Below are 13,246 nucleotides of genomic sequence, written 5' to 3'. Positions count from 1 at the left end.
CGCCCACTTATGGGCGTGGCGTCACCAGAGTCGACAATGATGGGATCTCGAGCGAGCGCTGGTGAGTTTCTTCCAACCCAATAAAATCTCTCAATTCTGCTTTGTCACCTCAACCGGGAAGTAGGCAGGACAGAGAAATAAGCACCACCGAGCAGGGCTGCCGTCGCTGTGAGGTTGCATAAAGGCTGTGGCGTCTTGTCTTGGGTTCACAGGTTTTAACTGCCAGGTTATCGTCTCCTTAACGGACCTGTTTGTAAGTAGCATTACAGTCGCATTAGCTTAGCTTGTAGTAGCTTTGCCGCTTTTTAAACGCACATTGTGTTAGCTAAGCGAAAGCTAGGTGCTCTTTTTTTCGCTAGCTGGGGTTGGTTCTGTCAATTCATGTTGTTATAAGAGGATGATAATGTTGAAGCTTTTGTCTCAGGCGAGGAAAACGCTTTGTATCTCCGTTTAATAAAAGTGTCATCAGAGCTCTTCCATATTGCCTACCAGTGCTGCTAACCGCACATTAAATAAAACGCTGGTTGAGCAACAAATTGTCTGCTGGGGTGTCATCCTGAGATGTTCGCCATCCAGCTTTATCATGGTGTTGTGCATTAAGGTTCAGCAGTCTAAACACGGGATTTGGTGGAGGATTTGACTAATGTCATTAGAGTATGTTGCTGTGTGTGAGACTATTTCTGGGAGTAGTAGCTTCCATCTGACAGGCACACACGTGCACTGTTGTTTGTCAGTACGTCAGTGGTAATGCAGCTTGCAGAAAGTGAAGAAGTCTGTGATAAAATTACTGGACCAACTTGTACTTCCTGATTGGCTAAGCCTATACCTTTTCCGTTGTTTTTCAACGTTAAGTAATATTCGAGGAAGTAAACGCCTAGTGCCAGGGGTTTTGCCTCATTTAGCTCGTTTTACAAGTCAGATGCCCTCTCATGACTGGTAACAACTATAGGGCGAAATCTATTCATTTGGATTCCCTTTTTATAGAGTCCAAAATGTCTTGCTTTGTCACAATCCCAATAGGATTCACTTTTCAGTCATTACAGTTTATTCAGAAACTAGAATCAGATATTTATGTGGGTTTTTTCCTAAACATTTGCTTTAATTGCTTTTTTTTGTTGTTGTTTGTTTTTTGTTACAAATTTTAAAAAATGCGCATATTAGCTGTGTGAACTGACTCTTCTGGCATTTATTATATTTAAAAATGCCTGAAGGAGTGAAAAACACCAGTACTAAAGGTGCCATCAAAATCAAAGGTTTTATTGTTAGTAAAATAATCATTAAATATAATATTTGCTCTTTTGAGCGTTTTGAAGAGAAGGACGAACACAAGGGGCGAAGGGTAGGCGAATGACATTTATTAAATGGTCTTGCCGACCATCAAATTGGATACTCGCTGAGGTAGCGTTGATGTATAGATGGATAGCTGCTGTGGTCTAGTAAGTAATTCGTATTATACAGAAATGAACTGGTGGCTGTAGGAGAATGATGCTAAAACAGTACAGCATGTAAGCATTAATGAAAATGTTAAGTTTTACATTTCTGCGCCAGTGTAAACTTGAGGTTTAAAATCTTAAGCATCACGCATTAAGTGAGCCATCTGACCAGACCTAAATTCATTTTGCAGAGCGACCGCAACTGACCAGGAGTGAAAGAGAGATGTCCTCAGCCACAAGAACAAGGAACACTGCAACAGATGGTAAAGAGCCCAAACCTCAAGATCACCAAATTGGTCTGAGATTGCAATATGAGAAAGAAGTAGAAGATGTTCGTAAAGATATTGGGAACAAATTATCTTAGAAAAGTTTGCTCTTTTAACGACTTGTGCAGTTTGCGTGAAGTTAAAGAAAACCAAATAAACAAATTAACATTATTTGTGGTATTTATTTGTAAAGGCTGAAAGTTTTGCACACGTGTGATCTTTAAGAAACTGTTCATTGCATTGTTTTTCTTTACATTATTTCTTTGAAGGAGAGTGATGATTTTGAGTGTCTTAGATACTTGTTATGTAGCTTTGGAGGGCGCGGAAAAATTCCTGACACTTTCTCCTGTCAGCTTGAGGCAACTTTGGCTGTGATTGGTGCTATAGAAATGAAATAGAATTGAAATTTGCTCTTTTTCTTTAACAGGTAAAATGACTTTTTAACCTTTTGTATGTCTGCTTTTTAGAGAAAATGAGCATCCCTCTCTCTCGCTCTGAGGTGTTTGGGGAGCTGAGGAAGGAGCTCTATGATGATGAAGAGTTTCATCAGTCCGATGTTCATGTCTTCATCATCATGGGCGCATCGGTAAGAGTTCAATCACTCCCAGAATAAAACCTAAAAAGGGTACTAATAAGCAGATTTGTGAAATCAAATAAAGAGGTGAATTGTCTAGAGGAATCGCACTCAAAATTAAAAACAATGAGCCTTCTATTATCAGGAGTATATAACTAATCTCTTTGTCGCTTTTTATTTTGGCACATTTAGACTGTAGGGCACTTAGCCAAGAGTGTTTGGCAATATTTTCAAAGAAAGTGTGTTGAAATCCTAAAAAAAACTTGCAATAATTGCACCCACTGTGATTAGGTAAATGTTGAAACTGATTTCAAAAAGCTTCTGCAAACAAGCACAACTGGGACAGTGTTCAAAACTGAGACAGTGAATCAGGCAAGGTTCCTCTTTGTTGTCATTTGAGGAGAGGTTATAAATGGAACATTTTAATTGATTGGCAGTAATTTTCTGTCTATATAAAGTAATAATTGCACCAGTGTTGTTTTTAGATCTGTGAACAGTTCACTTGCATTGAACTAATTGGTAAAATGAGCATTGCCTATATTTTTCAATATCTGCAAAATCTAAATGAACATTTTTATTTATGTTTTGTTACTCTCGGTTACTCTGAGGTTAAAAGGTGAAATGAAATCCATCCAGACAAGTGAATGAAATATGACTTTATTTATAGTATAACGTTTCCTTATACTTCTCAGGTGCTGTGTTCAGGAAATGAAACCATTTCCAGCATTGAAATTTTTTTTATTCCCCTTCTTTCCTTGTTGCACAATATTCTGATTTATCATCATTCTGTGCTTTTACCTACTGGTCCTTCAGTCTTAACTTATCATTAAAAACAAAAAAACACTTATCCTTAAAATTGCAAAGTCATGCTTTTTAAAGAATAAATCTCTTTTTATTGTCATCTTCAAAGACACTGTTTCAGTTATGATGTCACTGTTATGAAATGTAAAACAAAAATAGCTGCATTTGCGTTATATATGAACATCTAACTGGCTGTGGCATCTGTCTGCTGCACTGTGGCTCTTTGTAGGAGAGAGCGGCGCTGTGGCTGTTTTTTGCAGAGTCACAGACAGTCAGCGTTTTCCTTTCACTGTGCTATGTAGGATCAAGAGCAGGCCAGGGCTAGGCTGTGATTAGCCTCACTCTGGTTGTGCTCGTTTTATGTTTGTGTTTCACTACCGCTTTAAGAGGTGTAACTGCTTTTTCCCTTCAAACAAGGATCATGCCACATATTCAAACATTTATTTACCAAAAACAATTGCCTAGCTTTTGTGGTTTAAGTAGATAATATCTTTATCAGGTTAAACTCTGATTAATAAATGTAAAGAGGGTTGCTGTCATTTTAAATAAATATTATGGATTCAACTTTGTACAAAGTGGCAGGATTACAAGTCAAGGAACTCCCATGTGAGTGTTTTAAATGAGGTGTGTCAAACATAGAATAGAATAGTACTTTAATGCCGTTGTACATGTACAACGAAATTATGGGTGCTCCATGCCAACTGTGCAGGAATAAAATATAAATGGTAAGATGGCAGGAATAAATGGCATACAGAAGAAATTTATAAATAAGGAGAATGTATACAAAACAAGAGACATGTACACATTTGAGAACAAAGTTCTTGGAAGTAGTGCAAAGGACTTGGCTTAAGTATCGAGTCCATGTGTGAGTGGCCTGAGTGATGAGGGTTACTCAGGTCATCAGGTGCCTCAGATTGGTGAGGTGCGTGGGCAGAGTTGGGGTGTAGAGGGATGGTGTTTGTTAACAGTAACTGAATGGCCCAGGGAAAGAAGCTGTTTGTGAGACTGGAGGTGTGGGACCTGATTGACCTGAGGACACTAGGTAAAATAGGTGGCCCAGTGTCCACAATTGTTCCAGTGAAGAGTCCCATCCAGCCCCCTGAGAGTTTCAGTGAAATCAATAAATTCTGGAGTTTTTCCACTCTCGGTGATGCCAGCTTTACTACACAGGAACCAAAATCTCAGTTAAAGATAGAAAAGTACTTCTTTTGTCACAGTTTTATGCCTTTCTGCTGTACTTTGTAAACTACACGTAATGGGCAGGAAAGCAGACATTGTTGAAATGTGTTTTTATACCGACTGCTCACAAAATAAGAATAATAATTTAACAAGAAGTACTGTTTTAATATCTGGCACACTTTTAAGAAGCAAAGTTTCAGTTTTTAAGAAATCTACACTTTACACTTTTCTGTGGCGCTTTTACTGGTCCAACCCATTTGAGATCAATTTATGTCCCCCTAAACTAAAATGAGTTTGACACCAGCATTGGCAATTACATTTCTAATTAAGTTGGCTTCTAATGTTCTGCTATGACCGTTTGGTTACGCTGAGGTTAAAAGGCAATAAAAGTTGTACTTTTATTTGGGTTATAACTGATTTCAGAGCCTCTATTGCGTTTTATAGTGATTACAAGGCATTAGCCTTTATATAGCAGACAGGTTGGACCACTATGTTTAAGCCACTAAAGCAGCAGGTTATTCAGTAAGATTTCCATAAGCAGCAGGGCAGTGTTGTCTCCTGGTGGTTGGCATTTGTTTCCACTGGGATTACTGAGGTTGTGCAATTCTTAAATAAGCCAAAGCCGCCTACTTACCTGTAGCAGCACAGTGTAACCGGTTTGCACTGCAGCATCTTTAGACCTTTGTGTGCTTGGAAAATGACTAATGCTCGCTGAGATTACTAGCCTAAATAAATAGTACACTGACTTGCATGTGACTGTGCTTGTAGCCTGTATTTTGAAGGTGAGATGATATAAGATAACTGTTTATTGCCATTGCAAAGTCATACTTAGTACAATAGTACAACGCAATTGGGACACTAAACACAACAAAATACAACGCCGTAAACTTTAGAGTGGATCATTTTTGTGTGTGTTTGCTCCAATAGGGGGATCTGGCTAAGAAAAAAATCTACCCAACCTTATGGTGAGTACAGGCTCATTAAAGATACTACTTTAATCTGGATTGTAGCCTCAGTGGTGGGTTATAGTGAACCATGTGTTCCTCTGTTCTCTCCCAGGTGGTTGTTCAGAGATGGCCTACTACCTGAGCAGACGTACTTTGTGGGCTTTGCTCGCTCTGCCCTGACAGTTGATGCCATCCGGACTGCTTGCATGCCATACCTGAAGGTAAACATGGACACTTGAGATATAGTGCTCAACAGATTATTCATTTATTTAATGGAAGAAAGAAGGTCAGATCAGATTGTTATAATGAAATCATATCCACAAAACGAAGATGAGTATTAGAAAAATGCAAATAAATTGAAAACGCCATCTTAGTTTGTTGGCTTTTTTCTGTTCTAAATTAAAACTATTTGATAGCGATGTGAGTTATAGCAGCATCACACAAAATAATAGTGATTCAAAGTGTGTAGGAGGGTCTTGAGTTAAATCTCATTTAACTTTGCTAGATCTCAGAACACGGTGCATTTTTTTGTGAAAGATATTATCAACAATGTGTTGTCCATACATCATTAAAGGTTTTTCCTCTCTGGCACAGGTGGCAGACACAGAAGTAGACCGGTTGTCAGCCTTCTTCGGCAGGAACACGTACGTCAGTGGGAAATACGTAGATGGGGATTCTTTCTCCAAACTCAACACACACATCGAGTCTCTTCCAGGAGGCCCTGGGGCTAACAGGCTCTTCTACTTGGCCCTGCCACCCACCGTCTACCACGATGTTACCAAGAACATTAAGCACCACTGCATGAGCACAAAGTCAGTACACATTCCTGTCTCTGACGTCGATGTGCCACACAGCTTGTTTAATTTTTTTTTCTTGTGCTACCTGCTGTATCTGACTGTAAATCCATTTCATGTAAGTGGAGAGTTTGATGCAGTGGATTCTTTGCATTCATCTGATATGAGTGGAATGTCACCTAAAAGTCTGAGGTGTTTATCTGTGGTGTAGGAATTTGTAAATTAACTCCAGAATCTCACACTGAGAAATGAAGTGCGAGACATCATGGCAAACCTCCATTGCAATTTTGGAGTAGTAGTAGCTTCAATAATACTGTAATAAAATTTCCATTACCTGTTCTGCTAGCAACAGTTTTGTGGTTCAGTAAACTCAAAACATTTAGACTTTGAATTATCTGTAACTAGTACAGTGGGGCAAAAAAGTATTTAGTCAGCCACCGATTGTGCAAGTTCCCCCACCTAAAATGATGACAGAGGTCAGTAATTTGCACCAGAGGTACACTTCAACTGTGAGAGACAGAATGTGAAAAAAAAATCCATGAATCCACATGGTAGGATTTGTAAAGAATTTATTCGTAAATCAGGGTGGAAAATAAGTATTTGGTCAATAACAAAAATACAACTCAATACTTTGTAACATAACCTTTGTTGGCAATAACAGAGGTCAAACGTTTACTATAGGTCTTTACCAGGTTTGCACACACAGTAGCTGGTATTTTGGCCCATTCCTCCATGCAGAGCTTCTCGAGAGCAGTGATGTTTTGGGGCTGTCGCCGAGCAACACGGACTTTCAACTCCCGCCACAGATTTTCTATGGGGTTGAGGTCTGGAGACTGGCTAGGCCACTCCAGGACTTTCAAATGCTTCTTACGGAGCCACTCCTTTGTTGCCCGGGCGGTGTGTTTTGGATCATTGTCATGTTGGAAGACCCAGCCTCGTTTCATCTTCAAAGTTCTCACTGATGGAAGGAGGTTTTGGCTCAAAATCTCACGATACATGGCCCCATTCATTCTGTCCTTAACACGGATCAGTCGTCCTGTCCCCTTGGCAGAAAAACAGCCCCATAGAATGATGTTTCCACCCCCATGCTTCACAGTAGGTATGGTGTTCTTGGGATGCAACCCTCCAAACACGACGAGTTGAGTTTATACCAAAAAGTTCTACTTTGGTTTCATCTGACCACATGACATTCTCCCAATCCTCTGCTGTATCATCCATGTGCTCTCTGGCAAACTTCAGACGGGCCTGGACATGCACTGGCTTCAGCAGCGGAACACGTCTGGCACTGCGGGATTTGATTCCCTGCCGTTGTAGTGTGTTACTGATGGTGACCTTTGTTACTTTGGTCCCAGCTCTCTGCAGGTCATTCACCAGGTCCCCCCGTGTGGTTCTGGGATCTTTGCTCACCGTTCTCATGATCATTTTGACCCCACGGGATGAGATCTTGCGTGGAGCCCCAGATCGAGGGAGATTATCAGTGGTCTTGTATGTCTTCCATTTTCTGATGATTGCTCCCACAGTTGATTTTTTTTTTTTTTTTTTCCACATTCTGTCTCTCACAGTTGAAGTGTACCTCTGGTGCAAATTACTGACCTCTGTCATCATTTTAAGTGGGGGAACTTGCACAATCGGTGGCTGACTAAATACTTTTTTGCCCCACTGTATGTACATTTGTAAAGAAATACTGGTGAAAATGTACTACTTGCAGTTGGGATTTACTTGTTCTGTCATAATATGGTCACTTGATTATTTTCTTTCATTGTCTGCATATCAGTCATGAATGAAATGATTAGTTGCAGCTGTAGTTCATATTTGTCTATTTTGGCAACTATTCATTTAAAATTGTGTTGGATAGGTGGGACTATCAGATGCATTTTATCCCCCCTTAACTCTCAAACACACTGTGTAAATCTGATCATTTAATATATTGTTAAAGGTTTAAACTATTTGTTCGTGCCCCCCCCCTTCTCTGTTATTTAGGGGCTGGAACAGGGTGATTGTGGAGAAGCCATTTGGTCATGACCTTCAGAGCTCTGAGGAGCTGTCCACTCACCTCTCGTCCCTCTTCACTGAAGACCAGATCTATCGTATAGATCACTATCTGGGCAAAGAAATGGTGCAGAACCTCATGGTGCTAAGGTAGGAAACCTGAAATATAGTAGCTTTTTTTTTTTTTTTTTTTATTATAAATATGTGACACTTTTGATTGTTGTAAATGTGAAAGCAAGTGGCTTTATTACAGTTTACAGCAAGTGTAGCAGAACAGAGCCTCATGGAGAAATCAAATGTCTGGGGCTTCATCAAAAAACATTTCTTTTTAGCATCGTTATTCAAGTATGAAGAAGAAGACTTTTTTTTTAAATATTTAAATTTTCATCGTAAAAATAATGTGCTCTTGATTGTAAGTTAATTATGCAACACTTCATTTTCAGCTGGCCTGTGGTTTAAAAGAGCCACTATGAAAATCTTGCACCATGAATAGAAAGTGGGGGCTAATCAAGAACAAAACCAAAGATAAATGTTTATGCATGTTGTCATGAACAGCTGTGCTGTTGCTCTGTGTGTGCTGCTGAGCTGAGGACGAATGCACTGTGTTCGCTGCAGGTTTGGAAACCGAATCTTTGGGCCGATCTGGAACAGGGACAGCGTGGCCTGTGTCGTCCTCACCTTTAAGGAACCCTTTGGCACCCAAGGTCGAGGAGGCTACTTTGATGATTTTGGCATCATCCGGTGAGGAGAAAAATACTTCAATCAAGTTTAATGCTTTTTAAAGTACTGTGAATAAGCAGAATTATATGAGGGCTGCTTTAAGGCAAATGTTACACTTATTTTAGAAAATAAGTGATCACAATTATTTAACAAGGTTACCCACAGACTTTGGATTTATTTAGCTGATTTTTTATTTTTTTTTAATTCCACGCAGATTACCTTGAATGTTAACAATAATTCAGTTGTGGGGGGCACCCAAAAGAAATAAATACGTTGAACTAAATCTAAAACAAAGATTCAATGCGCTTATCTCTAATGATGAATATAAAAACAAGCGGAGTACCAGAGAGTAAATATGTGTAAGAATACTTCCTAATATTTATATTGGGACAAGACAAACATGTCTTTGGCTATGAGCTATCATCGCCAAAGAAAATATAATTCATTGGCAAGCTATATACCATTTATATTTATTAGCTATTCAAGTTTTGCTAATGTTACCACACTAGTGAGTTAAAGTGCAGTTGTGTTTTGTTTTTTTTCATTTGTACATTAAGAGCTCACTGCAGGGAGAATGTTAATAGATTTAACCGGTTTTACGAGCACATTAAAACCAACACATGATCAGTTATCATTTGAATTCATTTTGTAACAGTTTTCTGCGTCTTTAATGTGACCACCTGTTCTTTCATTCATAATCAGAGATGTCATGCAGAACCATTTGCTCCAGATGCTCTCCCTAGTTGCCATGGAGAAACCAGCTTCCACCAGCTCTGACGATGTCAGGGATGAAAAGGTACAAAGTCGCCTGGCAGAAACCAAATACTTGTGTTCTGTGTATTAAATGAGGTGTGTCTGGTCTTATACCTTTGTTAGGTGAAGGTGCTGAAGTGTATTGCTCCACCAACCATGTCGGATGTTGTGCTGGGTCAGTACGTGGGGGATCCAAAGGGTGAAGGAGATGCCAAACTGGGTTATCTGGATGATCCCACAGTACCTAAAGGATCAACTCAAGCCACATTTGCCACCACTGTGCTCTACGTACACAATGAACGCTGGGATGGTAAAGGCGCTTATTTGTTAAGAAAAAATAAAATAAGGTGTTTTAAACATTCTCCTGTGCTCATGAAAATGTTTCTCCTCAGGCGTTCCTTTCATCCTTCGCTGTGGCAAAGCACTGAATGAGAGAAAGGCCGAGGTGCGGCTGCAGTTCACCGACGTCCCCGGAGACATTTTTGGAACTCAGTGTCGCAGGAATGAGCTTGTGGTACGCGTCCAGCCCAACGAGGCTGTGTATGCCAAGATGATGAGCAAGAAACCTGGCGTGTACTTCAGCCCGGAAGAAACGGAGCTGGATCTCACCTACAAGAGCAGATACAAGGCAGGCTCAAGTTTTATTTATTTAATTGCCACACACACTCTGAGATCAACTTTGAGTAGGGCTGGGCCATATCATACCGTTCGCGGTAATACCGGTATAATGTTGGGCAACGATAAGAAAATGAAATATTGCGATAGAATATGGGTAAAACGCGCATGCGCAGTGCCTTTGTTTTCATACGCACATGGCGGAAAAAGCATGGCGGTGACGGTGAATGAGAAGAGCGAAAGCGGATCGTTGAATGAAACAGATGAACCAGAATTGGTTTGTAAAAATGCTGCAACTTCAGTGGTGTGGAACTGGTTTAGCTTTTGTCCGTCAGATACAAAACACAATTTTTGGTAGAGCATGCTAGTGGGCCGTCGTTATTACAGTTTTTTTTTTTTTTGGAAAATACGGCACACTTAAAATCAACCCTTTGATTTTTCTGAAAATCGACAGTGCCCCTTATAATCCCGTATGCCTTATGTATGAATTCTGGTTGTGTTTACTGACCTCGAAACAATTTTATGTGGAACACGGCGCTCGGAAATCTGTCAAATGTCGTAGGCAGGAGCCTCGCGGAGTGATACGCACTGTGCTTCAACATAGTATTACCGTATTTTGTGTGTGTGTGTGTGTGTGTGTAATCTCTTTTTAAGTTTTGTGGATATTATACATGGTCATGCTGAGGACATGTCGGCCAATTTCCACTGGCAATGCCTTTTGGTTAAATTGTCAGCAAGGAATTTGCATTTGCACTGTTAATTTTTTATATAACTTTAATGCACATAAAAAAACAGCTGCTTGTTTAAGTGAAAATACAACGATTGTTTTGTTGTTTTCTTTGCGCACCAATAAAGTTGTGGAGTTATAAAGTATTTTGTCTAGTGTCAACTATATGGTCAGTTATCGCAAATTTTCAAATGTATATCGTGATAAATATTTTTGGTCGTATCGCCCTGCTCTAACTTTGAGTATTTTGGGGTGTTACAAGGTAATATAAAGAAGAATCTAGCACATATTTAACACTGACTTCAAAGACTGATTAAGAGTTTCACCCCGTTTTAGAGCTTCAGAGGTAGTAGTACAAAAAAAACCCCAAAACAGGTCTCTAACAAAGCTGTAATATGGTATTTTTCTTTTAGGACGTGAAGCTTCCCGATGCTTATGAGCGTCTCATCCTGGATGTCTTCTGCGGGAGCCAAATGCACTTTGTACGCAGGTCTGTACTTTTCCTTGTCCACTCTTAAGTCACTGCTTGTAATCTAAAATCTCCATCACTAGATGGAGCCAGAGGGACCTCTTTTTGCTATCAGGTGCTGAGTAGTGAAAACCTTGCACCTCTGTTTGACCTACTTCTGCATGTTGAATTATTGTCTGCAGTGATGAACTGAGGGAAGCATGGAGGATCTTCACTCCTCTCCTTCATCAAATAGAGAAAGAGAAGCCGAAGCCAATTCCTTACAATTATGGAAGGTAGGAAAGGTTTTACTCAGCTCTCACTTGGAAGAGGAAAATCATACCACATTCAAAAAAAGATTCTTTAGCCTCAGCAAACATGAAGAAATAATTGTGTGTAAAATGCAGCTGAAATATATGAAATCAAAGTATTAAAATAGTAAATCATTAAGGAAACCATGTTTGGTATTTAATATGAAGATATTCCGTTAAGTGTAAGCTTTTACATTGTACTTGCTTAATGAAATTACACAGAAAGTTTACATGTCAGCAGGTTTTTAAAAAAATTTGTTTTTAATGTAATTACTTTAAAAAAAAAAAAAAAAAATTTCCCCCCTTCCTTCTTTTTAGCCGTGGCCCTCAAGAAGCAGATGACCTCGTGCAGAAAGTTGGATTTCGTTACGAAGGCACTTACAAATGGGTGAACCCTCACAGACTTTGAATTGCGATGATATGAGGGATGAGTGGAGGTAGGATGGTAGGAGGGGTGCAGTAGGGCGAGTGGTTAGATATTTTCCAGTACAGGATCATCTTTGAGAAACAAGGCTTTTCCACGATGTGGATCTATCATGCCGCAAAGACAGAAAATCTCAGGTATTGCAGTTATTCCATAAGGCCTGGTCAAACTTTCACTAGACATTTGTGAGTTGATTGTGTTTTCATGGGCTTGTACCACAGTTACGGTGGTAGTTTTCATACATTCACAGCAGTTTTCAGCTTTAAGTAGAGATGGGATCAAGTCTGTGAAAAAACAGAACGATCAAGGATTTTTGGGAACAGATTATTCTGCTAAGTGGAACTCCTTATTCCTGTCTTCAGTGATTAGATCAGATATCCAAACCACAAGAACAAAACGCTGCAAGCTAAGTGTTGTCCACATAGTGTCAACCAATGGACACAGAAAATGAAGAATAGGAACAAATGTCCGCTAGCTGTCGCTCTTAAATCACCACAATTTTAATGCCATTCTGCTTTTGATTGCATTGTTTGCATTTCTACTTTTGCTGCTGTTTTTCGCCTCCTCTGTGTGGGACCAAGGACATCATGGTGGTTTTAAAAATAAACAGATTAGTTTCCACGAGGCGATTTTCTTCAAAGCGTTTATACTGTGAGTCTTAACTGTCTTCACGGACGAGCAAAGCAGGCTCCTTTTTAGTTTCTGCACTTTGAGCTTCATTCCCTTTTTGTTTACATTTTCCAGATTTATTTAAGTTGCTGACATTGATTCCATATTTCAAAATCCAGACGACAGTGGTGTGTACCACAGGTCAGCAGTGAATGTCTGTTTTGATGCATTGTATACCGCACACTCATGTAAAGCTAGCTACATTTCCACAAGTTGTAATAAACTAGTTTTGCTTGTTATCGTGTTGTTTTGCCTTCTCGTCTAACCGGCCATCCTGCCTTTGACACAGAAATCAGAATTTCTAAAATGCATGTGGAGAGGGGAGAGGAGGCTTGCTGGAAGCGCTATAACATATCATACTGACATTGCTTTAAACCAGGGGTGTCAAACTCAAATACACAGTGGGCCAAAAATCAAAACTGGAACAAAGTCGCGGCTAACGTTAATATTTATTGAAAAGAAAAAAAAAAAAAAAATCTTCCTCTAGATATAAGAATCTTTTCTTATGGACTCAAACAAGTTTTGCTGAAAAACTGAATATGGAACAAGTGAAATTTAATACTAAACTATATATATATATATATATATATATATAT

The 13,246-nt window shown here is 39.4% G+C and overlaps 1 protein-coding gene across 2 annotated transcripts; it reads left to right on the top strand.

Annotated features, from left to right (window-relative positions):
- Window positions 1-12,854, top strand: LOC146610962 (glucose-6-phosphate 1-dehydrogenase). Of its 2 annotated transcripts, none has more exons than XM_085345452.1 (14): window positions 1-61; window positions 1,625-1,696; window positions 2,167-2,285; window positions 5,181-5,218; window positions 5,313-5,421; window positions 5,795-6,012; window positions 7,975-8,133; window positions 8,599-8,724; window positions 9,406-9,499; window positions 9,580-9,766; window positions 9,849-10,084; window positions 11,212-11,288; window positions 11,450-11,542; window positions 11,876-12,854. In XM_085345452.1, exons 1-14 carry the CDS (start codon window positions 10-12, stop codon window positions 11,964-11,966), a joined length of 1,671 nt encoding a protein of 556 aa, XP_085201578.1. In that variant the 5' UTR covers window positions 1-9; the 3' UTR covers window positions 11,967-12,854. The 2 variants fall into 2 exon arrangements, with proteins under 2 accessions (XP_085201578.1, XP_085201579.1); XM_085345453.1 differs by lacking the exon at window positions 1-61 and adding an exon at window positions 115-253.
- The last annotated feature ends 392 nt before the right edge of the window (window positions 12,855-13,246 follow it).

Source organism: Diplotaxodon limnothrissa, linkage group LG20 (genome assembly GCF_057381915.1).
Source record: "Diplotaxodon limnothrissa isolate DT_005_m linkage group LG20, D_limnothrissa_male_GT1.1, whole genome shotgun sequence".
Classification (NCBI taxonomy): domain Eukaryota; kingdom Metazoa; phylum Chordata; class Actinopteri; order Cichliformes; family Cichlidae; genus Diplotaxodon; species Diplotaxodon limnothrissa.
The sequence above is the reverse complement of the archived record's forward strand: the minus strand, read 5'-3'. Positions and strand labels throughout refer to the sequence as shown.